Genomic DNA, 24,820 nt, shown 5'->3' with positions numbered 1-24,820 from the left:
CCTTTATAAGCCTGTGGACTTCTATTTATGGAACCCCCAAAGCTAAAGCAACTCCAAAACATCAAGATCAAGGAGGTTTATACCCCAGGACTGGCCTTGTAGTTTAGAGAAAGGAGAAGAGCACAGACTTTGTAATCCTCCAGGCCTTAGCTGATTCCCTGGTCTTTCCACCATTTACAAGCTGTGTGACCTTGGGCAAGTTGCTTAATCTCCTTAAGCCTCAGTTGTTACACCCATAAAATGGAAGGATCATACCTACCTGGTATGGTTACTGTGAGGTTGAATGAGAGCACGTACCTAAATGGACTCCTAGACCAGTGCCTGGCTTATTATAGAGGTGCTTAATAAATGATGGTTGTTAATAAGATGAAGTAGGGATATCAGTTTTGGCACATGAGTAGGAAGTTTCCTTAAAGCTCTGAGCATATTTGGTAAAAGCACAAATCTCTTCATAGCTCCTGAAGGTGCCACCATATCACTTGGCAGAGCCTGTTATACACATTGAAGCACGTGACTGAGAAGCACTTGAATCCTTTGAGAAGTATTAAGAATTTGGGTAAAATTTAAAGGAGTGACTGCCTTATGATTAATGAAGCATGTTTCATAGTGGATAAGTTTTAGAACTTATTTAGGAAAACGTAATTCGAAGATTAACCCATGTATGAGAAAGGATATGTGAATCAAGATGTTATGATGAATGCGCTCATTTAACAGAATACAATATTTCATTATATTTAGTAGCGGTAACTACATATTTCAGGGATTTTTAACATGCATCTTTGGACTTACATACTTTTGCAAAAGAATTCCATCCGTAAGTTACATACTAGAAATACTTTGATTTTTAAATTTTTTCTCTGAAAAGCCTCAGATGATCTATGTGGTTCTGAAAAAATATTCTCTCAAAATATTATATTTTAAAACTTATTTATTGCTGTTGGAATAATATGAATCTAGTTTAAAATGGAAACCCACTGATGGCTTGCTTGATAAAGAAAAAAACAAAAGGAAAACTGACAAACTAGAGCAGTTTAGAGCCTCAGAAACTGAAGTCATATTTGCAGAGTGTAATGCTGTTTACTTTCACTCCATTTGGAGCTCAGGAATCACTCTGGTCAAGTATGGATGAACCCCGGGGATATCATTTCAAACTGACATGGCTTGTTTACATAACTCAAGTCCACATTTATCCTGATCTCCTGTCCACATAATCACTTTCTCTCTAACTGACTTCAGGATGAATAGTGTTATCAAACAAACAAACAAAAAAAAGTCAAATCAAAACAAAAACTCCAAATATATTTTAGAAAATATACTTAACAAACCAATAAAATTATTAATTTTGGTCATGAATCACTCTCTCCAAGACCCATTTCCTGGATCATCCTTCCTTTCTAGGAGACCTGTCTCCAACCGAGACCATAATGCTATACATGAAAATCGAAAAGTAGATATTGATCGATCTGCCATTAACTATCTGAGAATTGAGTGGCAGAAGCAACTAATTATGAGTGCCTAAAACCTACCTTTCCATCTTTAGCTTTGCATCCTATTTCTTACTAGGATTCCCTCCATTCCTGGGCCTCATCCTCCTGTGTTGGTGATTCCCCAAGCTTTGGGTTGTTGCCTTTTCCTTCTTTGCTTTCTTTTCCTACAGAACCCTGACAAACCCCATGACTGCTTTGAGTGCTGCGCTGACTAAAATTGACAGGAGCAAGGCCTTTGGGGGGGCATGTTAATGATGCTATAGGAGGTCAGTCTGTGGATGAGAAATAAATGGGTTTGGTACTGTGGGGAGCATTAAAGCCGCAGGCAGTGAGGTAGAGAATGTAAAACAGTCCAACCAGCAGGGGGAAATAGCTGGTTTAAATCCAGCCACGTTGACACTAAGGCCAGAATATGTGTTGGTTGCTTAATCATGGCAGTTAAGTCAGAGACCAGAGTCCATACAAACATTACAGATTCCATCCTCTGCTAGAATGAAACTAAACTTATTTAGAGCTGTCTGTTACCACCATAGTTTTATAACCTTACAGTGATCATTCTGCATTAGCTTGTCTTCTTTATAAATCATCACATTCACTAATGTGAAAGGAGACATGCAGAGTTAGGGGAATTCTTACAATCTGGTCGTGAAATGGTAGAGGAAGATGTTACTCAAACTCAATGCAATTTAATTTGAAAATTACATTTTTCAGAACAGCAAACCACAGACGCTTTCCCCAAATCTGTACCAGAGGCATTAATTGTAAAGAGCATATGTTCTAAGATGCTCGCTTTTTAAAGAAGGATAATGTTGTGAGTTTACATGAAGTTAAATTTACTTAATATTAATATAAAGGATTATCCTTTGAGAGCCTGGCTTTCCTTTCATTTGTATTATAACAAAAAAGATCACGATAGTTGATGGGTTCTTCACACCCACCCTCATGGTTTTCTTTGAATTTTACCAATCTGTGAAATTAAAAGACTGGGAACTGTTTTCAAAGTGACCTGTCCATTTTTACCTACTTTCTCTATTCCTTCCTGCATACCACTGCCTTCCCCTCTTCCTTCCCATGGGAGCCTTGACAAGGAACATCTAATGACTTGATATTCTATATGCTAATTTGTATGTTGTATCTATCTCATTTCAGAGGGAAGGAGTTGTGTGTGACCTTTTGCAATTCATTTGGGTGTGTCCCCAAAGAGCTCTTCTTTTAATAGCTTCTTATTAGCAGAATTTCTTTGAAGATACACGTGTGTGTTTTGGTTTTTGGTTTTTTGCAGTGTACTCCAACATCATTCTCCTGTTAAAACAGTCTATTCCTTACAGTTTGTATTCAGTCTTACTCACTGTGGCCTTAATTGGGCATAGTTAAGTTTATATTGTATATATTGGAGGCCAGGCACTACTTTGTGTACATAGCAAATAAAACATTGTATATTTTTAGTAAATATTAACTAATGTTTTCTTTAAAAAAAGAAATACATAAGGAAGTACAGTTAATAGTAACAAAACATCTGCTTTCATGTCCCCTCTTTTATTTTTAATCAGTTTTTTTTTTTAAATCAACGTTTTGGCATAAAGTCTCCTTATCTTTTTTCCCCAAAGCCCCTGTGCCATATTTCTTGGTTTAACATGCCCATGAGAAGTGATAAAACCCATATTTATGATTTGTGTCCTGGATGTGGCCCACTGAATCTAGGTCTCTGTCCATTTTTCTTCCTTTTTTTGTTGGTAGTTAACTGTCTGTGTCATCGTCCCAGGACTGCAGCCACTATGAGAAAAGCTGATGACCTGAGTAACTCAGTCACATACATCAGTCACCTGACATGGTTAGCAGCCTGCTGTGCGTTCCTCTTTGCTTAGTTGAGGCAGTAATTGCCCCTTAGAACTGGGAGGCAGATGGATTGCTGGGTTTTAAGCTAGTTCTCCTTGGGGTGCCTTGTAAACATGGCAGGTGGAACAAATTATGCGTATAGAACACTGGTTGTTTTATGGACGACCCATGATTTCTCTGAGTTATTTCCATGTTTCTAATCTGCACACACAGATACATAGGCAAGTTTGTGACTTTAACACATACCAAATCAATACACTAAATGATCAGAATCCAAGATGCTTTGCCGTCTAATCCTGAGTCAGGGTGTTTCAGAAAGTATTTTGGTTTTTTGACAGTAGCTATGAAGAAATCCTTCTTTGAGTTTCAAGACCTAGAGTAATCGTTGTTGCTGTTTGTGGGAAGAAAAATTAAAGCAAATTACAACCTGACTAGTATTCTGCCATGGCATGACAATGCCTCAAGAAATCTGCCAGGCCTTGCCAAACAGAAATATTTCTGCTATGCTTTTGTCCAATGGAGGAAACTTGGCATGCGGCTAGAGTAAGCATTTGAACATAATGATTAGAATTGAGATGAACTGCTTAAAGTGAAGTGAGTTGCAATACAGAATTACAGTGTAATTGAATGACTGCCAACCTGCTGGGAAGGGGGAAAAACACAAAGAGTCTAAGACTTTACTATCATTTTAATGAGGATGGCACTGTTGCATAATCTATATTTCAAGTGCTTAGCTGCCTCAGCTGCAGAAATAAGTACCGAATGAAATAGGTTACAAGTGAAAAGTACATAGGCACTATTTCTTTGAAGATGTGGTAACTACAATTAGGAGGACAGGAGCAAACTTTTCTTGACATTTAATAATAATAATAATAATAAAAATACTTCGCAATAGAACTGGATTATGCCTGAAAGTAAATTATGGCACTCAAAGTGAAAATCTTTTATGTTCTAAGATACTCATCTTTCTGACACTATTTCTCAATTTCAGAGTATGGTGTTTATCTACTTTAGAATCTTCAGGAAAACGTGTTTGAAATGCAGATGTCTTGGCCCCACTGTAACGTAGCATCTCTGAGTGGGTGAACCTACGAATCTGTATTTTCCAGGTTTTCCAGGTGACTCTTATACCTACTGAAGTCAGCCTCACTGCTTTGGGGTCTGTATATGTTTGGGGTCTCTGTATGAGAAACTCAAGTGGTATGCCTGAAGTGGCATCAAAAGGTGAGCAAGGATGGAGATGAGAGAGATGATGGCCAGATGAGCTGTTTAAATCCACAGCACGGGACAAGGAAAATGCCTCTGCATTCCTTGGCAATTATAGCTTCTCACTCTTTATTTACAATTCCCATGTCATTCGTCTTAGCAATAATATTTATTATATCTACATATGGATTTAACTTGTGTTCAAATGGTAGAAAAGAAGAGGGAAGGAGAAAACATTTCCTTCCTTTATTTTCCTATACAATCCTCTCTATCTCTGGTTTTACTATTTCTATTCATGCTCTTTATTCTTTTGTATTTTCTTTCTTTTATATTAAGATGATTTGGGGTACACAGAAAGTAGGTATACCGGGTACACCAGGAGTGTACTCTGAACAGCCACTGGGTACACTGAAAAAAATGAAAAACGAGAAACTGTGGCCCGGGAATAGCAGGACATTCAGCGTTTTGCAAGTTTCCACAAAAATGTATTATCCAATAAACATTTATTAAATACCTGCTAAGGATCAGGAATCGCACTAAGGCTACAAAGATGAACAAACCACAGTGATTAGAAAACTCCATTATTTTACAGCCTTAACCCTGGCACCAAAATAAATGGATAACAAATCTTAGAATGTGATTCCTATGTGACTGTTTTCACTCACTGGTATTGTTTCCCTGTCCCTTTTACCCACACCTACTCCACACACACACTTCTTCCTTGTAATTTGAGTTTGTTGTTCCATTTATCTTCACATTTACTTCTCACATTTCATAAGCCCAGAGATTCAAAGGAGTAACATTAATTAGTGTGGTGTAGTAGATAAACATGAGCCTTCACATCAGCAAACCTGAGTTAAAAGCATGAAATGAGATTAGCAAGGCAGGCAGGGTCAGATCAGGAAAGGCTTTGTATGCTGTGGTAAGAACTTGATCCATGAGATCCAGGATCCATAAGGAACTAGACCAGGAATGTAAAGAGTGAGGCTGCCTGCATAGATTACAATAGCTGGGATTTTAGAACTGCACAGTGTGTTCCCCTTGTAACAGTATTCAGAATTTTAAAAACTTAGCTTTTTCGTTTTGTGGGCCAAGTAGCACGCATAAATAACAGAATGTGGTGCCTGGGTTACCATTGTGCAATTCCTAAGGATCTTGCCCAGCCATTGAAGGGTTTTCAGCAGGGAAGAGTTATGAGCAGATTTATAATTTAGAAATATCTTTCTGATTATGTGATGGAAAGTGGGTGGGAGGGGCAGGCAATTATGGTGAGAAGCCTATCTGGTTTGAAGACCATTGTGGCTGTCTAAGGGAAAACTGATAAAATGATACGTGTGAGAATGGGGGGTGAGAGCATATGGGCCTTAGTCACTAATTGCAAGTGGAAGGGGCAGGAAAGGATTGTATCTAAGTGTCCACTGGATGAGTACAGACAGAGTAGCAGGACCGGGGAGAAGAACAATGAGTCAGGTGGATGCGCTCAGATTAGGCTTTGTTGCATTTGACATAAAGGTAAAGGTCTAGAGTGAAGAGAAGTCAGAAATGTTGGTAGCTGAAGTCAAGGGAATGGATGATACTATCTGAGGAGTGTGCATGGAGGAAAATGATTAGAGGACCAAGGCTAGAACTCTGAGATAAAGCAAGGGCAGGCAGAATAAAGAAACCAAGGCACCTGAGAACAAGCACTCAAAGAGGAAAGGGGAGAGCCAGGAATGACTATGATCCCAAAGGAAGACTTTCAAGAAGAAATCGCCAGCAGGTTCGGAGGTCACAGCAGGGTTAAGTAAGGTGTGCACTAAAAGGTACTCGGAGAGGACACCACTATGTTATCAGTGATCTTAGGTAGAAACAATCGCAGAAAATTGGGGGTATGGAATTCAAATTGCATAAGGCTGAGATGTGAATGGTTGGTGATAAATAGAACGCAGACAGCTTTTTAAAAAAAGGCTCAGTGGGATAAGAAAGAGAAAATAGAATAAAAACAAGTGTTGCATTCATCGTAAAGATAAGGTGTTTATCAAATGACAGGTATTTTGATAAGGTTTTTAGGCTGAAGGGAATACACAGTGAAGAGAAAGAAGGAAACGAGAGAGAGAGAGAGAGAGAGAGAGAGATTTTGAAAATAGTAGAGAAGTGATAACTTTGTAATGAGACTGAGGGTAGACCAAAAAAGACACATATAAGGAAGAAAAGAAAGGCTGGAAATGAATACAGTTGGCCCTTGAACAACACAGGTGTTAGAGATACCAACCTTCATGCAGCTGAAAATCTGCATATAACTTTTAACTTCCCAAAACCGTAACTACAGTCATCCCTCAGTATTTGCGGGGTATTGGTTCCAAGACCCCCGCAGATACCAAACTCCACCAATGCTCAAGTGCCTTATATAAAATGGCACAGAACAATGCATATAGTAAACACTCTGCATCTGCGGATTCCCAACCATGGATCCAAAATACTGCTTTTGATCCAAGGTTGGCTGAATCCATGGATGGGAATCCCAGGGATAACGGAGGGCCAACTGTCTGTTGAAAAAAAGTCCACATGTAAATGGACCCATGCAGTTCAAACCCATGTTAAGGGTCAACTGTATAGGTAAGTGTATTTATAGGTGAGGGTAGGTAGCTGAAGGATGCACTTCAAAGTCTAGGTTAGGTGCCCCTCTTTATGCTTCCTCTATCATATCACAAGACCTGGTTTGAAAATTTCTTTATTCTCTCTCAGTTACCTGACTCCTCAGTAGACTAAGCTACAGGAAGGCAGGAACGATATAATTCCCTGCACCATACCTGACACAGAGTTGCTTAATAAGTATTTGTTGGAATTTGGTAAAAGGCATAATTATGAGAACAGGACAAGTGGTATATTTTCATTCATTTAATAAAATCTATTGAGGGTCAGCCCGGTGGCTCAGGTGGTTGGAGCGCCGTGCTTCTAACGCGAAGGTCGCTGGTTCGATTCCCACATGGGCCAGTGAGCTGCGCCCTCTAAAGCTAAGATTGTGAACAACGGCTCTCCCTGGAGCTGGGCTGCTGTGAGCAGCCAGAGGTTGGTGTGAGCTGCCATGGGCTGCTGTGCGCTGTCGTGGGCTACCGTGCGCTGCCATGAGCGGCTGGTAGCTATCACGAGTGGCCCGCATCCAGGGAGAGCTGCCGTGAGCTGCTGTGATTGCCCCATCCTACACAACTAGACTGAGAAACCATGGCTTGAAGCGGAGTGGCGGGGGAGAGGCGGAAGAAGGGGGAAAAGAATCCATTGAGAGCAGAATACTATCTTAATAACTGGGGAAATAAAACTACTAGAACCGTACCCATTACTCACTTTAATAGGTTTGTTAAATGAAGGAAACCTTCCTGTCCTGAGGAGCTCCCCTGTCAGGCAATAACAAATAATCTCTGTGATAGACCCATGCCCCCCAGTGCTGTGGGTAGCTAGAAGAGACATCTCTTGCCGAAAAAGTCAGAAACTGCTCCATTTGAGAGTTGACACTTGCAAACCATAAGAAAACCCAGTAGCCCAGTTTCAGAGTCAAGAAGGCATTTAGTACAAAGCCACACACCCACTTTCCCAGGACTCCAACTTGACACTAACCATCACCCCACCCTACACCCCAGGTGCTTTTCACTCTGAGAAAGCACCAATCTCCTCCCGCTGACCCCGGGGAGACTCAGTGAGCTCCAGGTGTGACGTGGTTTTGCTGGCTCCTGGGCCCCGTAACTGGCTTGGCCATCTCTTGCTTTGGAGACACAATCCAGCTCCTCTGCCAGAACAGAGAGAGACTCCTGACCCAGCTGTTTCTCACACTGCTGTGTAGCCATTGTCATATCCAGGGGCTCCGCTGCCTGAGTTACACTCCTCTGGCTCCAGAAGGAGGCCAGTCATTTGGGGCCTACTGCTCTTTCTTTTTGGGGACCCAAAACAAGCTTCCCAGTGCATACCAGTGCTCCTCAGGTGGGCTCGTCCAGCACTCACCCTGATCTGTAGAAACACGTCCTTCAACTTCTCCCCTCAGTTGGATTTTCCTGGGGTTCCTCCTCTTTCCTGGCTGGCTCAGTCTTTATTCTCTGTCCTTTGGGGTGGGTGCCCGTGCAGATAGGATTTGTGTTAGACACTTACCTAACCCTCAGAAATCTTGAGAACACGTGGACCCTAATCTACTCTTCTATTTATTCTGCGGTGTTTCTGAGGATTATATGTCTTTGATGCTTGTTATTATATTTTTTGAATTTAAAAGTAATAGAAATGTGGAAACACATACGCGAGAGTGGAGGTCATCACATATACAGGATTTATTTTGTTTTGCTTTTTGCCAAAGTGAGATTGTGCTGCATTCATCTGTGGTCCTTTCTGTTCATTTGTCAAATAAATACAGAGGGTGTCAAAAAAAAATGTACACACATTGTAAGAAAGGAAAACACTATATTAAAACTGTAATACAATGAATGACGCGAACATTCCTTTGATTAACGCCATCTTTTGAGCGAACGTCATACCTACCATAACTCAATTCAACTTCGAAAAGTAATACATAGATAACAGCTCTTAAAATGTACACGTTTTTGTGGCTCCCCCAGTATTTATTGAACACCTATTGTGGGCAAGAGACTAATCCTAGGAGGTGAACTAGAGCAATGAGCGATACTGCCAGGACTCCTGTCCAGGAATGTGTATTTCAGGCAGTACTTGTACCTATTATTACTTCCCAGTGCACAGAAGTCCCCTCGTCAATCGTAATGACAGCCTGTGTTCCACTATACAAAAGGCTGTCATTTATCCAGCCATTCTGTGAATGGGCATTTCGCCTGTGAGGCTAACTTTCAAAATTCAGAATTTTATTTTATGAATGTCACTGGAATTACACAGTTTATGAGCATATTGCTTCTTTTTCTCTCTCTTTTCTTTCTTTGTTCCTTTCTAAAAAACAAAGTAAATACCATGATACATGTATATTATCTAAAACAATTCGTATTTTTTTCCAGATAGAAAAACCCAAATATAACAGTTACACAAACTGCATAACGAACATTGTTTTTTTCCTTAATGTGCTCCATTTTTATCCCTTAGTCCATCTTGACCATCGCTATCTTCAGATTCTCAGTGTGAGACAAACTAGAAGGGAGAGGGGGAAATATTTACATTGCTACAAGAGAGCCAACTGTAATTCAGGTGTCCTTAGAGTGGTTTGGAGTTTCCTTGTTATAAGGTTTCCAAGAGAGTAAGAGATAGCTTCTTGGTGTCTGTCTCTGTTTCTCTTTTTTCTTTCCTTCCTATCCTTCCAGTTCTTCATCCCTCCCTCTCCACATCTCCCCCTCTTCCACCTTCCCCTACCAAGGAACCTTAAAAAAAAAAAAATTGAGTCTTTGAAAAGGCATGGCTTAGAAACTGCAAATAAACTCATATTGCTAAAGAGAGAAAAGGTCAGAAGTATTACTGACATGCTTATATTGGAAAGATCATAACCCTTCGAAAGAGCAAGAGAAATAAAAGCTTGCACCCACCCCTTGCCGGGCTCACCTGTCTTCTGGCAATGATAGAGTCACCCTGTTTCCCAATTTTGGCATCAGCAACTCCCTCACCGAAACTCCTATATAGATTCCTTACTCACACTACTTTACATATTTGGACCAAGATATGTTCCCCTCCAAATTCCTTCTTCTCTGGTTGCTAACGCAAATCAAACAACTTGACTGATGCTTGATGGAAAAACCAAGTAGAGACCCTTGTTTTTAGAGAGAGCAAGAGTTCTAGAAAGAAAAGGAGACTTGCCTCACTTCATCTCATTTCACTTCCTCCTTTACTGCCCAAGGCTGCACCAGAATGACATTTATGGGAGCACTTGAGGCTCCAAAATAGCTCAGAAATCCCAAGAATGTTTATATGCGAAATGATTATTTTGTCTCCAAGAAACCAGAGAGACGTTCATTAAATAATTACTCCACTCTCCACTGTATTTTTATAGATGTCGGTTGCATGTCTCAGTGGAGGTGCTTCATTTGAATTACTTTTCCAAGCTCATTTCCATCAACATACACACATGCTCGGGTATATGCACCTTTCAGAGAGCTCCCTTTGACCCTCAACAGCTTGTGACTGACATCTTATTTCTCTGCTCCTCTTCACAGCAAAACTTCTCCAAAAGCCTGTCTCCATAATTTGCCCTTGTCAAGCATGTGAGTGACCACGTTGGCAAATCTAACATTCTCTCGTTTGCCTTCCTTTTGCTTGACTTCTCAGCAGCAGTCAACACAATTGAAAAAGCCCTTCGTTTGGGAAAGATTTTCCTCCTTGGCTGCTGTGGTCCCACCCCTCTGAGCTTTCCTCTTGCTTCTCAAGTCACTTCTAACTCACCTTTGTCAGTTCCACACGCTCCCTATCCCCACAATATCATTGTGTTCCAGGTCTCAATCCTCAGCCCTTTTCTCTGTCTGCTCTCCCTAAGGTCTTAGATCTTTAAATCCTTCACCTGTAGGATGGTAATGCTCCCTAACTTCTCCCCTGAGTGTCAGGCTCACATATCCAACTGCCTACTTGCTATCTCCAGGGTTGTGGTTAATTAGTGCGGCAGATTTAACATATCAAAAGCAGAAGTCTTGATTTCACCCTCTTCCTACTCTTAGACCGATTTTTCTCCAACTCAGAAATGACCACCATGTTCTCTATTTAAACAAAGAATCTAGAAGACATTCTTGATCCCTTCCTATTTTTCATTATCATAAAGTAATGCTTTCAATTATTTTTCTAAAAGCTATGCCAAATCCATCTACTTTTCCCAATTTTCAGTACTACTACCCTAGTCAAACCACTGTCCTCTTTCATTTCTACTATGGTGGAAGCCTCCGTGTGGGTTTATTTGCTTCTGCATTTTCAGTCCCAAAGGGCACACAGCATAGAGATTAAGAAGGGGCCTCTGGAGTTTGCCTGTTTGGATTCCTGCTATGGTTCTACCACTTACTACTGACTGTGATCTCACAGGAGGCTTAAACACTAGTGATAGTTTTGCACGCCCTCTGCAAAGCAGAATGATATGAGTGCCTACTCAAGGAGATATTGGATTGAGTTCATTAAGACTTGTGGTAAATGTTTAGAACACACCTGGTAGTTAGTGGGCACCCAGTAAATATGAGCTAGATTTATTATCACTAATACAGTCTGTTTTCCACAAACCAAATTGTTGTCATCTCCTGCTTCACACATGCTATGGCTTCCATTGCACCTAAGATACACTTAGGATTCTTGGCCCACAATCCTGAACATGCTCAGGCTCCTACCTCCTCTCGGCCTCATCATCAGTCCTTCTCTCCCCTGTAGCCTTCCGGGCCTCCATTCAATTTCCTCAATGTCCCAAACTCCTTGTTTACGTCTCTGCCTGGACGTTGTGTATTGTGTATTTTCTTCTCTTTGCCTTTTCTATAATGGGTTCCTTCTCACTTCTTGGTCTCAGTTCAAATTACCTCTACAGTACCTTCCGTGACAACCTATCTGATGAAGTACCTTCCCACCTCCCACCAGCTAGTCTATGTAATATCACCCAGTTTGTTTCATTAACTGTACATCACAATCAAAATATCTTGTCTATGTTATTTTTTACTTGTGTTTTAATGGTCTCTGTCCACCACCAAAATGTGAACTTCTTGAAGACAAGGATCTTAGAGTCTTGATCATCAGTACATCCCTAATATCTAGAAGACTACCTGGAACACAATAGGAAATCAGTAATTATTTGTGGAAAGGATGGATGGATGGATGGATGGATGGATGGATGGATGGATGGATGGATGGATGGGATAGATAGGATCCTTACACTTCAACACTGGCGATTAGGTAGTATCCCACTATATAATACGGAAGCAAAATTCGTGTAGAGTCTTATAGACTTGTAAATTCTCACTCCAAAAGGATGCTAAAATTAGATGAAGGAATAGAAGTTCAAATTTTGCTATTGAAAACCTAGAATGCAAAATTATATAAATGGCAAGCATTATATGGTTACTGTGTTAAAGCAAGAATATTGGAAAACTGGAAACAACTAGAAAGAGTTCCTTGCCTCAAATTTTTGTGGTCTGCTTATTATGGGATGGCTCCTTTTTAACAGCTTCCTTTGTCTGTTTTTAATTTGAGCATTCCCAGAATTGCTCTTGTTTCCTCTTGGAACAAACATACGTAGAAAAATTGAGAAAACAGCTAGTTTGTAGTAGTTAGAAAAACAAGAACTTTATAGAATCAGACAAACTTGAGTTTGAATCTTTAGTCAGTTACTTAGCGGATGTAGGACTGAAATTCTTAACCTCTCTGAGCCTCTGTTTTCCCACTGATAAAATAAGATATTCTTAAATATAATTATGATTAAAAAAATCAGTGTTCTTGCCACGTGATAACTACTTAATAAGTGTTACTTTTCTTACCTTATCTACATTCAGTGCATTTGAATACTTTCCTTACCTTACCTCTTTTCAGTGCATTTGAATGGTTTGTGGTATTTCACAGGGTTCAGACTGACAATGAGTTTAAGCTGTGACATTTTATCTGTCTTGATCAGACTATCTTCAAAAATGTCAGTATCTAAAACAGTGAAAATAGTAACACCTATAGCAGTGTCTGGCACATAGTAGATACTCAATAAATATTTGTCAAATTGATGAATAAGTAGTCTGCAAATGCTTCTGTCATTCATGAGAATCAACTAAATTTCCATATAGTTTAAGTAATGTTTCCTTAAAATACAATGATTTTTTTTCCTCCAAATTATGCAACTGAACATTGAACAGCATCAAACCATAACTGAATGTTTCAAGACATTATGGCACAGAACCACATTTTCTTCCACTTGATGTTATTTTTAAGTACAAGTATGTCTTCTGGAATTGTTTAGTTCAACAATGAGTTTTGAGATCTAAATTCAAAAATGAACCAAAAGTTTTAGAGATGTTTCTTGGATTTTAAAGAAATGTTTTATTTGTAATCTTCGGAACCTAGTATTTTATTCTATATGTAATTAATTGGTACAAGGGGAGTAAAGTAAGGACTTGGTCATCATAATTGCCACCAAATGTGTTCTATGGCACTGGTTGTTAGGCACTTTAGTTAAATATTAAGAAATTATATAACAAACACACACACTTCGGGCAATTCTAATATTTTAAATGTGGATTCAAATATAGATATAGATATATAAATATAGACATATATAGATATGGGAAGTATGATCACAAAATATGGTGAATGTTTAAATTTAAAAAAAAATTTTTACAGTAAAAGACACATTGCCATTAATCCCCCTCAAAATACTCCCCCTCGTTTCCAACACACTTATCCCATCATTCTTGTCTCTTTCTGAAGCAGTTCTGGAAGTCCTCTTTCGAGAATGTTTTTAGTTACACTGTCGTGGCTGCCTCCATGTCCTGAATCGATTCAAAATGTTTACCTTTCATGGTCCTTTTGACTTTGGGGAAGAACCAGAAGTCACACAGTGCTAGATCTGTTGAATAAGGTGGATGAGGACATACAGCGTGTTTTTATTTGACAGAAATTGCCGTACCAGAAGCTATGTGTAACACAGAGACTTTCTGCTGTGATCACAAAATACGGTGAATGTTCCTTCCAAGTGCCATCCAAAGGAAAAGCAGGGATCTTCAATATGGGAAGTGGCGTGTTGAACCTTAGTGACAGTGTGTGACAAGTTTCAACCTGTTCAGTGCAGTCAGTCAGGTGTGAGCTACGGTTGAGAGAAGGTGTGTTTTAAAGTGTGTGGTAAATCATCCTCCATCATGACAATGCTCCATGTCACACATCACCTCTGGTATATGGCAATTTCTGTCAAATAAAAACATTACAGTGTGTCCTCATCCACCTTATTCACTGGACCTGGCACCGTGTGACTTCTGGCTCTTCCCCAAAGTCAAAATGATTCAGGACATCGAGGCAGCCATGACAGCGCAACTAAAGACACTCACAAAAGAGGACTTCCAGAACTGCTTCAGAAAGTGGCAAGAATGATGGGATAAGTGTGTTCGAAGGGAGGGGGGATATTTTGAGGGGGAATAATGGCAATGTGTCCTTTACTGTAGTAATTATTTTTTTAATTTAAACATTCACCATATTGTTTGATCACACTTCATGTATACCGAGCATGCCCCAAAAATGTATACACATTTTAAGGTAGCATCTCTTAAAGATGTTATCTTAAAATGTGTATACATTTTTTTGCACCCTCTGTATATAATATATATAATATATATACTTATATTCAAACAAAATGTATTTATTGCTTTCAAATTTCATTGGGAAAACATTGCACAGTAATATGGAAAGGATAAATTTCCTAAAAATCTAATCTCATACTACGTTTTAAAATGAATTCCAAAAGGACTTAATTTAAATGAAAAGTGAAGCTATAAAAATCTAGAATAAAGTATAGGTAAATGTCTAGTTGATCTTGGAGTAAAAAGAGACATTCTAAACCTTAGAAGAAATCATAAAGGAAAATATGGTGATATTTGACAAGTAGAAATAGGAAAACATTTGAAAGTCAAAGACATTATAAAGTTAAAAGCAATCAACAAACTGGGCGAGATATGACAGAGGGTTAGTGCCTTTCATATACAAGGATTTCTTATAGCTCAGTAAGAAATCCTTAACACTTTAACAGAAAAATTGTGAAAGGACATGAGCAATGCGTAGAATAAGTTAAAAGGGCCAATGAAAGACAGTAAGCCTCACTAATAATTAAATACATGCGAATTAAAACATCAAAATATATTTTTCATTATTGGCAAAAATGCAAGCAAATAGTATTCAATACTGGCAAGAATTTAATAAGTGGGATATTCCCATACAATTATAATAGGAATGTCAGTTGTCCTAAACTTCTTGGGAGACTTAGTAATTCCACTTTTAGAGACACATTCTATGAGATAATAAAAAATTTGACCAAAGACTTATCAGTAAAAATGTTATTAAAGCAATTTAATAATAGTGAGAAAGTTATCAACAACCTAAAATATCCTACAAGAAGGAATTTATTTTTTTAAATGCTCTGTTTATATCTATTTTAAATAGTTACTCGTTTAAATTAATGCTTTTGAGGTAGTAAATAAAATATTTTGAAATTCTGTAAAACATCTCAAAAGCAGAGGGAATATTGCAATGAACTCCAATATGCTGCTTATTCACTTTATCCAGATTAAGCAATAGCAAGATATTATCCTATTATCTTTTTTCTTTTCTTTTTTTACTTTGTAGAAGCATTTTAAAGCAAATCTTCAGACATCATGTCATTTCATGTCTACCTACATACCTCAGCATGTATTTCTTTAAAGAAAAATAGACATTTTCTTACATAATCCTAGTGTCATTTTCATTGCTAATGCAATTACCGTAATTCCTTGGTATGACAGAGAACACTGAAATAGCCCCATTGTCTAAAGTATGTTTGCTTCCTCATGGTATCATTTAACCCAGAGGCCAACACAGTTCTTCTGTGAAGGACCAGATAGTAAATATTTTCTCCTTTGCTGGTGGGATGCCAGATGATCTCTGTCACAATTATTCAACTCTGTCACTGTAGCTTGAAAACCTCAATAGACGGTATGTAAAGGATTTTGCATGGCTTTGTTCCAATAACATTTTATTTACAAAAGCAGGCAGAAAACAGGTTTGGCCTGCAGGCTGTAATTTGCCAACTCCTAATTTAACTCATTACTCTGTTCTCCATATAGTTTATGAGGTAGACGTTAGCTTTAAGGATTGAATAGATTCAGGGGTAATTTTTTGTGGCAAGAATACTTCATGAGGAGTGCTGAGCTTCATATGGCATCCCACCAGAAGGTACCTATTGTCTGTTGTCCTACTGTTGATGGCGCCAAGTACTTAGTGAGTACAGGTGGGTAAGGCCTGATCCCCACACTGGAAACTCCCTACCAGCCCTTTGACTAATGGTGTCATTGATTTTATTTGGTGCCACAATCAGTTACTTCATTAGAAATAATTACAGAATAGTAACTTTCTGTTATTCCATCTACTTTCATCAACCAGAATGCTTCTGTAAGAAAGAACTTTCTAATATTAATGAGGGATTTCAATTATATTGAAATATCGTTTGTATAGGAACAGTTTTTATAACCAGACTATATACTAAGTCTTCTTTCCTTTTACTTGTCACATTTCAATATAAAGAATTGGTCCCTGAGTCACTTCCAGTGATTTCCAATGGGTTAGGGCTCTTTTGGGTGAAAGGGGTCTTTTTTTCTCGCTTCAGTTTTGTTTTTTCGTATGATGACTATGAACACACAGATTTTTTAGCTGTCCAATGGTTATCATCAGAAGCTTTTTTTTTTTTTTTAAATGTTTGTATTATTCTATCTTTGGCCAATGGGGGTCCCTTTGAGTTGGCTCCTGTTACGTAGTCTTTAGCTTCTTTTCTAGCCTAACAAGTTCCAGGGAGAAATTTTCAGTAGAAGAGTATGAAGCTGTCTATAATATATGTTGAAATTTTAACAAACAGCAAGCAGGTCTACCATATGCATTTAAGAAAAGATCAATAAGAAATATACCAAACTGTTACATTGGTTTTTCTGGATAATACAATTATAGGAAAATACTATCCCTTTATTTTTTCTTTACTGCTTTGTACTGTCCTGCACTCCAGATTTCCCACAATGAGAATTATTACTTTTATAAAAAATTAAGTCAAAATTTTAACAACCCCAACAGATTTCCTTTATTAGCAAGTTCCTTTAGTGCATTTAAAATAAGATTCAAATTATTTTAAAAGATACTTAGACACACCTTTTCAGAACTGTAAGTGGAATAATTGTACAATTATTAACTATCTCTCATATTTTCAAAGATCTTATAATGTAAAGAAAGAGGAAAAATAGATTTAAAAATTTAATTTTTTGAACAACCTCTAGGCTACAAAATTATAATAGATGCCTCTTTTTCCTATCTGTCTTTATAGACCTTAAAATATGTTTTCCTTAATAATAATTTGGAAACCAGTTAGTAGGTATATTTCTTATAGCACTTTAGTTAGGCCTCAACTTCTGGAAGTTCCTGGATCTGTGAGTATTCTTTCTACTGTCCTTAATACTGCAAATTGACAGATTCAAAACAAATTAAAAAGAAGAAAAACAACCAAAGAAGCTATTCCTTGCTATAAATAATTTACTACATGTAAATTAGTTTCCTTCACTGCAGGGGGTGATCATTTAGATGCAGCCTTAATGGGGGTCACTTTTACCTCAGTTCCACCAGGGGTGATCCTGGGCCCATGCAAGTGGGATTTAAAATTGTTTATCCAGAAAAAAATCATCCTGTGTTTTCAAATGGATCGCACACTGGGTAAAACATAGAACATGGTCCTGTTGGGTGTGTGTGTGTGTGTGTGTGTGTGTGTGTGTGTGTGTAATTAAGTTGTACTTAGGATACATAATAGAGAAAGAAGTGTGAAAACTCACCTATGTAAGAGCTGGGGTGTGTACGTGAGTGTGCTCATGTGTTTTGGAAAAAACAAACTCCTTTTTCTCCCATAGACTGACAGTCTTGTACACCCTCTCCCTAAAGCCATGGAACAAAGTTTCCCTTATGCCACAATCAGGCTGAAATGGTCTTACTCTTCTCAGGCATTCTTCTGTAAATTTGAAACATCCCAAACTTTTTGGGACTGTCATTCAGAATTTCTGCCATTTCCTACCCAAAAAGTTTCCTCATGGTGTCATGTTAGCAACTTTAGTCATTGATAATTTCCTTATGCTAACATGACTAATAAAAGCTATAATTATAAATATTGTGTTTATAAATCTATGGATCCACAAGACAAATTCGGGAGTCAAGGTAGCAGCAGGAAACAGAAGGCACACTCAAAGGGTTTAACTGAAGAGGGTTTAAGAAATAAATCTCTTTAATATATGCTTGATCCAAGTGTAGTTTAGACAGGAACAACCAAAGAATATTAACTTGTCTTCACTATTCTCAGAATCTTGGAGTAAATGTGAACAAAGAATATTTTACATAGAATTTTGGAAAGAAGTATTTATCTTCATCTAGACTGGTAGTCTGCTTCCGACTGTGACCATGAAGTTAACAATGAGGAGGAAGAAGAAGAGGAGGGATGGGAGAGAGGGGAGAAAGGGACGTAAACAAGACTTGTTGAAAACTAACCACTTCTTCAGTGCTGCCCGGAGGAAATACCTCAGGTGCCACAGGTGACCAGATGACTATGGTATATGAAGCTCTGTTGCCTTTGCTTCAGTCTTGCTTTGCATAACTTGAAGTGTGTGCTCTCTGTAGTAGGAAAATTGATGGCCCCGCCCTTTCCATAACTCAATGCCTTTGTTTGTGTTGGACCCCATAGACAAAACAGGCAAATGTCCCAGGCTCCTCTGATAACTCACAGATTTTCTTGGATATGGATTTGCCTTAATAGGCTTGGCAGTTTACAGGAACTGTGTGTTGTAAGTGATATTTATCCTACTTCTTTTGGCTTCTTTATGAGCTCCATCAGTGTGGGGACTGGGTATAATGCTTCTGTGCTGTTTCAGTGCCAAGGCTTGATACATATTTATTTAACTAATGAAAGACCATGTTTTATATTCGTATTGTTTCCCCCTCAATATGAAGCACAATACTAGACAGTTAAGAGATGTTGGGTAAACATAAGTTTATGCAGTGATTCAAATGCTGTATGAGGTAACTAAAGTTAAAAATTTATTTCGGTATTCATCTTCTCAGTCTTGCCCCTGGAGATACTGGCTGTAAATATTGATGACAGGTGAGGCACACACTCCAGATGAAAAATTGCTACTGCCTTTCCTAAACTGCTACTGGTACCACTCTAAATAATTTCAGTTCCCAATTTTTAATAAGACCCTGGCACTGTAATCCTTGAAATTACTAGTACTGAAGGCATGGTATGTACATATTTTTTCTTATTTAACTCTAGCAACATGATAATAAAAGAACCAAACAGAACACATTGCTTTCTATTTATTTAAAGTATAATTTTGACAGTGTTTCGCAATACTGGAAATTGTTTAATGTTGTCCCTTTGAGAAACATTATGTTTTAGGGTAGAGAATCCGAAGCATGGATTTTTATTTATTTGGGTCATCTCTTTCAAAAGAAGCACTTTATGAAACTGACTCATTAGGAAATAATTTTAAAGGCAATAGGTAATTTTGAATGGATAGACCTTGTTCCTTTGGGTTTATCTGCTTTGGGATAGGAATCAAGAAACAGAGGCTCTTCTGAGGCAGTGTCAGACCTGTTAAGCCTTGACAAAGGGGTGGAATCTGCCTGAGTAATAGCAGCTTTGCACCTTCAGAGAGGATCTTGGATTTCTTTGGGATTGAAGCATGGGACATTGAAATGTAACAGAAAGGCAGGGACAATAGAAGTAGTGGCCAAGAAGGGTTCTCATCACTCTGTAATTCAGGGCCAAGTGTCTTCAGGAGTTCAGGAAGAATTCTGCACATTTTAAAGAGCAGCAAAGAGAGCAGGCATGAACAATGCACTAAATACCTTTCCTTTCCAGAAGTGGACTCTTGAAGTCCTATGTATATTAATACCGTTTCCCCGTAAATAAGACCTAGCTGGACAATCAGCTCTAATGCGTCTTTTGGAGCAAAAATTAATTCTTATTTTCGGGGAAACACAGTATGTCCAAAAGTCAAAAAAGAATATTAGGAGAAATAAATCATTTTACCATTGCCAAGTTCACTTTGTTCTAGGAACTGGGATATTTCATAATAAAAATTGAAGTAAAGGCCAAAAATGAAGCAAGAGCAATTCTTTTTTTAGATGGATTCTACTCATCTTAATTCAGGCAATCAGTATGTTTTATTCAGGCCTAGTTCTATTTCTATCTTTAGTCAAGCTATGGAGTTTGAAGATAGCCTTTCATAGATGGCAAATTATTTCAGTTCCTTTAATATTCATAAAAATATAATAGTTCTAAAAGTTTTTTGTACTAAATGTCTATTCATTTCTTGTCTAATTAGTTACTGGCATCAAAATATTTTTGTATAACAAGGAAATATTTAGTAATGAAATTTACCTCTAATTGATCAGTTTGAGTAGACATACTTTTAAGTAATACTGATTTGCATTCAATTCCCATACAATATTCATCAAAGTATAAATGACTTAACCAACTATCATAAATATTTAATAAATATGGAAAGCACTTATAGGAGTAACGGTGCGACTTTTCCATTTTTCCATTTGCTTAATAAGCATCTACACAGTTCACTTTATATCTTGCCCATTAATTTATACTAAAGATGGTAATAATCTATAACTTAAAAATTAAGGGAATGTTTCTAATTTGAATATCATTTTCATTTTATCAGTTTATTCCAGACAGCAATATATCTGATTTGATATGTTTTTGGTTGGGTGTGTATGATAATAAAACAAGATCATTTCTTTCTGATTCCTTGAACTCCTAAAGTCAGATCTCTTATCTATCACTCTCTTAACCCAGTGAGGGGCCAAGTGACCAAACACTGGGTATGGTCAATAATATTCAAGTAACTTTTTTCCGTAACACAAACAACTCTGAAATGTTCTCACTAATGATCCTGAGTTGCTGTGGTGAACTTCCTATTACTAACCCCACCAAAAATCTATGGACAGTTATGACCCAAAAGTTGACTACCTGAAGTGTTAAAACAGACAAGCCTTTAGGTTTCGACAACATGAATGTTACAGAAATATCTGTGACCCAAAAAGCTTGTAAGGTGTTGCCTTAAAATATGTTTTCTGATTGTTGATATTGTCTTTGTTAAAATGATATTTTATTTGTTAAAATCATGGACCAGATATGGAAACTAAAAGAAGAGTCATTCACAGACGTTAACTTGGGGCTTCATAAGCAGCCCCAAGCACACATATGCATAGCTTCCTGCACTCTTCTCTTGGCCATCCTTGATTTCCTCCTCCTCATTAAACACTTACTGATTCCTGTCTTCCAGATGACACAGGCTGTCCTAGTAGCCAGTCAGTATCTCCTGTGAAGACGCCCTCAGATTCTGGAAACAGTCCTGTTGGCTTTCGCCCTGGGAGTGATGAAGACTTTACTAGAAAGAAAGGCACAATTGGAATGGTTGGTGAGGGAAGCATCCAGTCAGCGCGATATAAGAAGGAACCAAAGGCAGGCTTTGTAAAGCCAGGTAAATGCACTATATTCATGTTTTTATCAGAGTAATATGATGGGAGTCATTTCACATTTGAAATGAAGCAGCTGTATATCGAGACAGGGAACACTATTGTACCCAGTACCCAGAAACAACTTTTTTTTTTTTTTTTTTTTTTTTAAGGACATGGGGCAAAAAGTAGAATATTTTCTGTACTGGTTGTTAACAATTGGGTAAGTATAGTGACCTGTGTGCATTATAAAGACATAGAAAAAGGAGCAAAGCTTAAAACTGTAGACTGGATTGTCTAACAGATATTTAAATTCTATCACAAATTCTAGCAGAAATTATATTAGGAAATTACTTAGTACAATCTAAAGTGCTCACAAATTATGAAAAGAGCAGGTTATATTGATGCAAAGCTATACGACTAGGCATACTTGCTAACCTAGTCATTTTGTTTGTTTTTAAAGACTGAAACATGAATATGACATCATATGTATATATACATATAAATGTTCAATAATTATAAAATATTACAAGCTATGAGATGAAACGAAGATCATTATTGCAATGGATGAGATGCCATGTTGAACATGAACATCAGTGAAGTTCAATTCTCAGAATTTGCAATATATAAATAAATATTTTGTATCTCAAAAATATATACAGTAATGAGCAAATAGACTTTCACTAACACTGAAGTTATAACCTTAACATAGAAAGACATGAGCATTGGCATTGTGAGACAACCTCCATATTACATGATTTTCTTTAACATCCATAGTTATACTATACATATTTATGAGTCAAAAGACAGAGTGATGGCTTGCATGTATCCTCATTCCTTACATTTGCCTTCTAATTTTTGTTTGGTGGTGACATTATTGGTCAAGGAGCTTTAGACAGCCTTATTTTGATGGAGCCGAGGCTTGGTCCTATGCCTTTTCCATTGGAAGATCCTGTGTCCTGTTCCATCTCTGTCCACTTTTGTTCTTCCTGAATAATTGATGTACACAGCATATCCTAACGGATTATTCTTGATTTTGCTTTTAGTCAACCAAAGAGAATGTCATGTAGTCTCAGAGCAAAACTTAAACTGTGGGAAAGAGAAATCCCTTCTTTCCTAGGCACCTGATAAATGTTTGTGATGATGAATTTGTTAATAGTCCTGTGCTTTGGAATCACATGAAAAAGAAAGGGAATGATACACAGTGGGGGAGACAGCATGTGAAAAGGAAAGGAGGATATTGTAAAAAGGATGCTGGGTCCCTTCAATACTTAAGACAGAGACAATGAGGTAAAGAGCGTCATGTAATTATTGACAAGAAATAAAACCATTGCTTTGTATACTGCATAGGAGGAAAAATAATGTCCCTTCTACCCTTCTAAGTGCTTCTGGCTAGTCTAATAATCAAATTGACATGCGACAGATTAACAGGAGAAAATGACCAAATTTATCACATATGTACAAATGTGGGTTCACTAAGAATATAGGATCCTTGTACAAATGAGGGAAGTTGAGGCTTGTATTATATGCCCTTCTGGACTAAGGAGAGAGAGGCAGGGATCTGGGACTTCAAAGGGAAAGTAGGCAATTCACAGGTAGATGAGAAAGAGCAAACATTTGATTAACAAATTCTTGCTGGGCCACCCAGAAACCATGAAACACAGAGGGGAATCAAACAAACACACTTTGCAGGTTCCTCCCAGTCTACCACATTTAGTTTCTTACATTAAGATGTTAGCTCCCTTCCTTTAAGCAGGGTTTTCTATCTGAATTCCTTTAGACAGATAAAGGGGATGTAAGCGTCTTTTCTTGAGTCTTTCATTTCTTAAAAATAACCAGCTTAAAATAATCACTATCCCAAAAGGCGTATTTTTGGATGGCAAAACTCTGCTTCCCTTTAGTATCCAGGGACAAGAACTGCTTCCCTCGCTCCCCCAAGTCAATTGTCCTTTATAAAAAATTGAGATATAATTCACATACCAAAACATGCACACTTTCAAAGTGCTTTTAGTATATTCAGTGGTTTTTAATATATTCAAAAGAGTCTGCAAATGTCACCACTGTCTAATTCCAGAACTTTTTTTTCACCCCCAAAAAGAAACCCCATATCCGTTAGCGTTCACTGCACTCTCCCTTTTTATGTAGCCCCTGCAGCCACTACCCTTGTCTCTGTCTCTGTGGATCTGCCTATTCTGGACACCTCAGATAAATGGAATCATACCATATGCAGTCTTTTGTGTTTGGCTTCTTTCACTTAGCATAATGATTTCAAGGTTCATCAACATAGCATGTATTAGTACTTCATTCTTTTTTATCACTCAGTAATATCCCATTGTATTGATAATATCACATTTTTAAGTAGACTTTTTTTGTTTTTTTGTTTTTTGGTGTTTTTTTTTTTTTTTTTTGCAGTTTTCGGTTACAGGAAAACTGAGTGGTGAATACAGAGTTCTCATGTACCCTCTCACCACTGCTACTTCCAGCTTCCCCTGTTCTTAACATCTTGCCTTGGTTTGGTGATATACCACATTTTGTTTATCCATTCACAGTTGATGGGCATTTGAGTTGTTTCTACTTTGGGGCTATTATGTATAATGTGTGTGAACACTCATGTGCGGGATTTTGTGTGAACATGCTTTCCGTTCTCTTGGGTATATACCTAGGAATGAAATTGCTGAGTCGTATGATAACTCTATTTTTAACTCTTTGAGGAACTGCCAAACTGTTTTCCAAAATGGCTGTACTATTTTACATACCAACCAGCAATGTATGAGGGTTCTGATTTCTCCATATTCATCCTTGTTAACAATTGTTATTGTTTATCTTTTTGATTGTAGCCATTCTAGAGAATGTGAAGTGGTATTTCATTGTGCTTTTGATTTACATTTCCCTAATGACTAGTGAGGATGAGTGTCTTTTCATGTGCTCATTGGCCATTTATATATCTTCTTTAGATAAACGTTCTCAATTTTCTTTTAACCTAGGAGTAATAACCAATAGAATGTGCTTCTCTAAAGTATGAGATATAAGTTTAAGAGTAGGATCCCTGTACTCCTAGCACACAGGGTCAGTATATATCGGGGGCTCAGTCAACACTTGTTGACCTCAACAGCAAAGGTAGGCTATGGGATTGGGAGGATAAAATGGTG

At 37.8% G+C, this 24,820-nt stretch overlaps 1 protein-coding gene across 13 annotated transcripts in view; it reads left to right on the top strand.

The window, feature by feature from the left end:
• SYBU (syntabulin) overlaps positions 1-24,820 on the top strand; it is a 108,006-nt gene that overhangs the window by 41,474 nt on the left and 41,712 nt on the right. For all 13 annotated transcript variants that reach the window (XM_033125791.1, XM_033125803.1, XM_033125790.1 and 10 more), the window contains one exon: positions 21,500-21,697. In XM_033125791.1, coding sequence (XP_032981682.1) covers positions 21,500-21,697 — 198 coding nt within the window. The remainder of the gene's footprint in view (positions 1-21,499; positions 21,698-24,820) is intronic.

This window comes from Rhinolophus ferrumequinum, chromosome 14 (assembly GCF_004115265.2).
Source record: "Rhinolophus ferrumequinum isolate MPI-CBG mRhiFer1 chromosome 14, mRhiFer1_v1.p, whole genome shotgun sequence".
In the NCBI taxonomy this organism is placed as follows: domain Eukaryota; kingdom Metazoa; phylum Chordata; class Mammalia; order Chiroptera; family Rhinolophidae; genus Rhinolophus; species Rhinolophus ferrumequinum.
The sequence above is the reverse complement of the archived record's forward strand: the minus strand, read 5'-3'. Positions and strand labels throughout refer to the sequence as shown.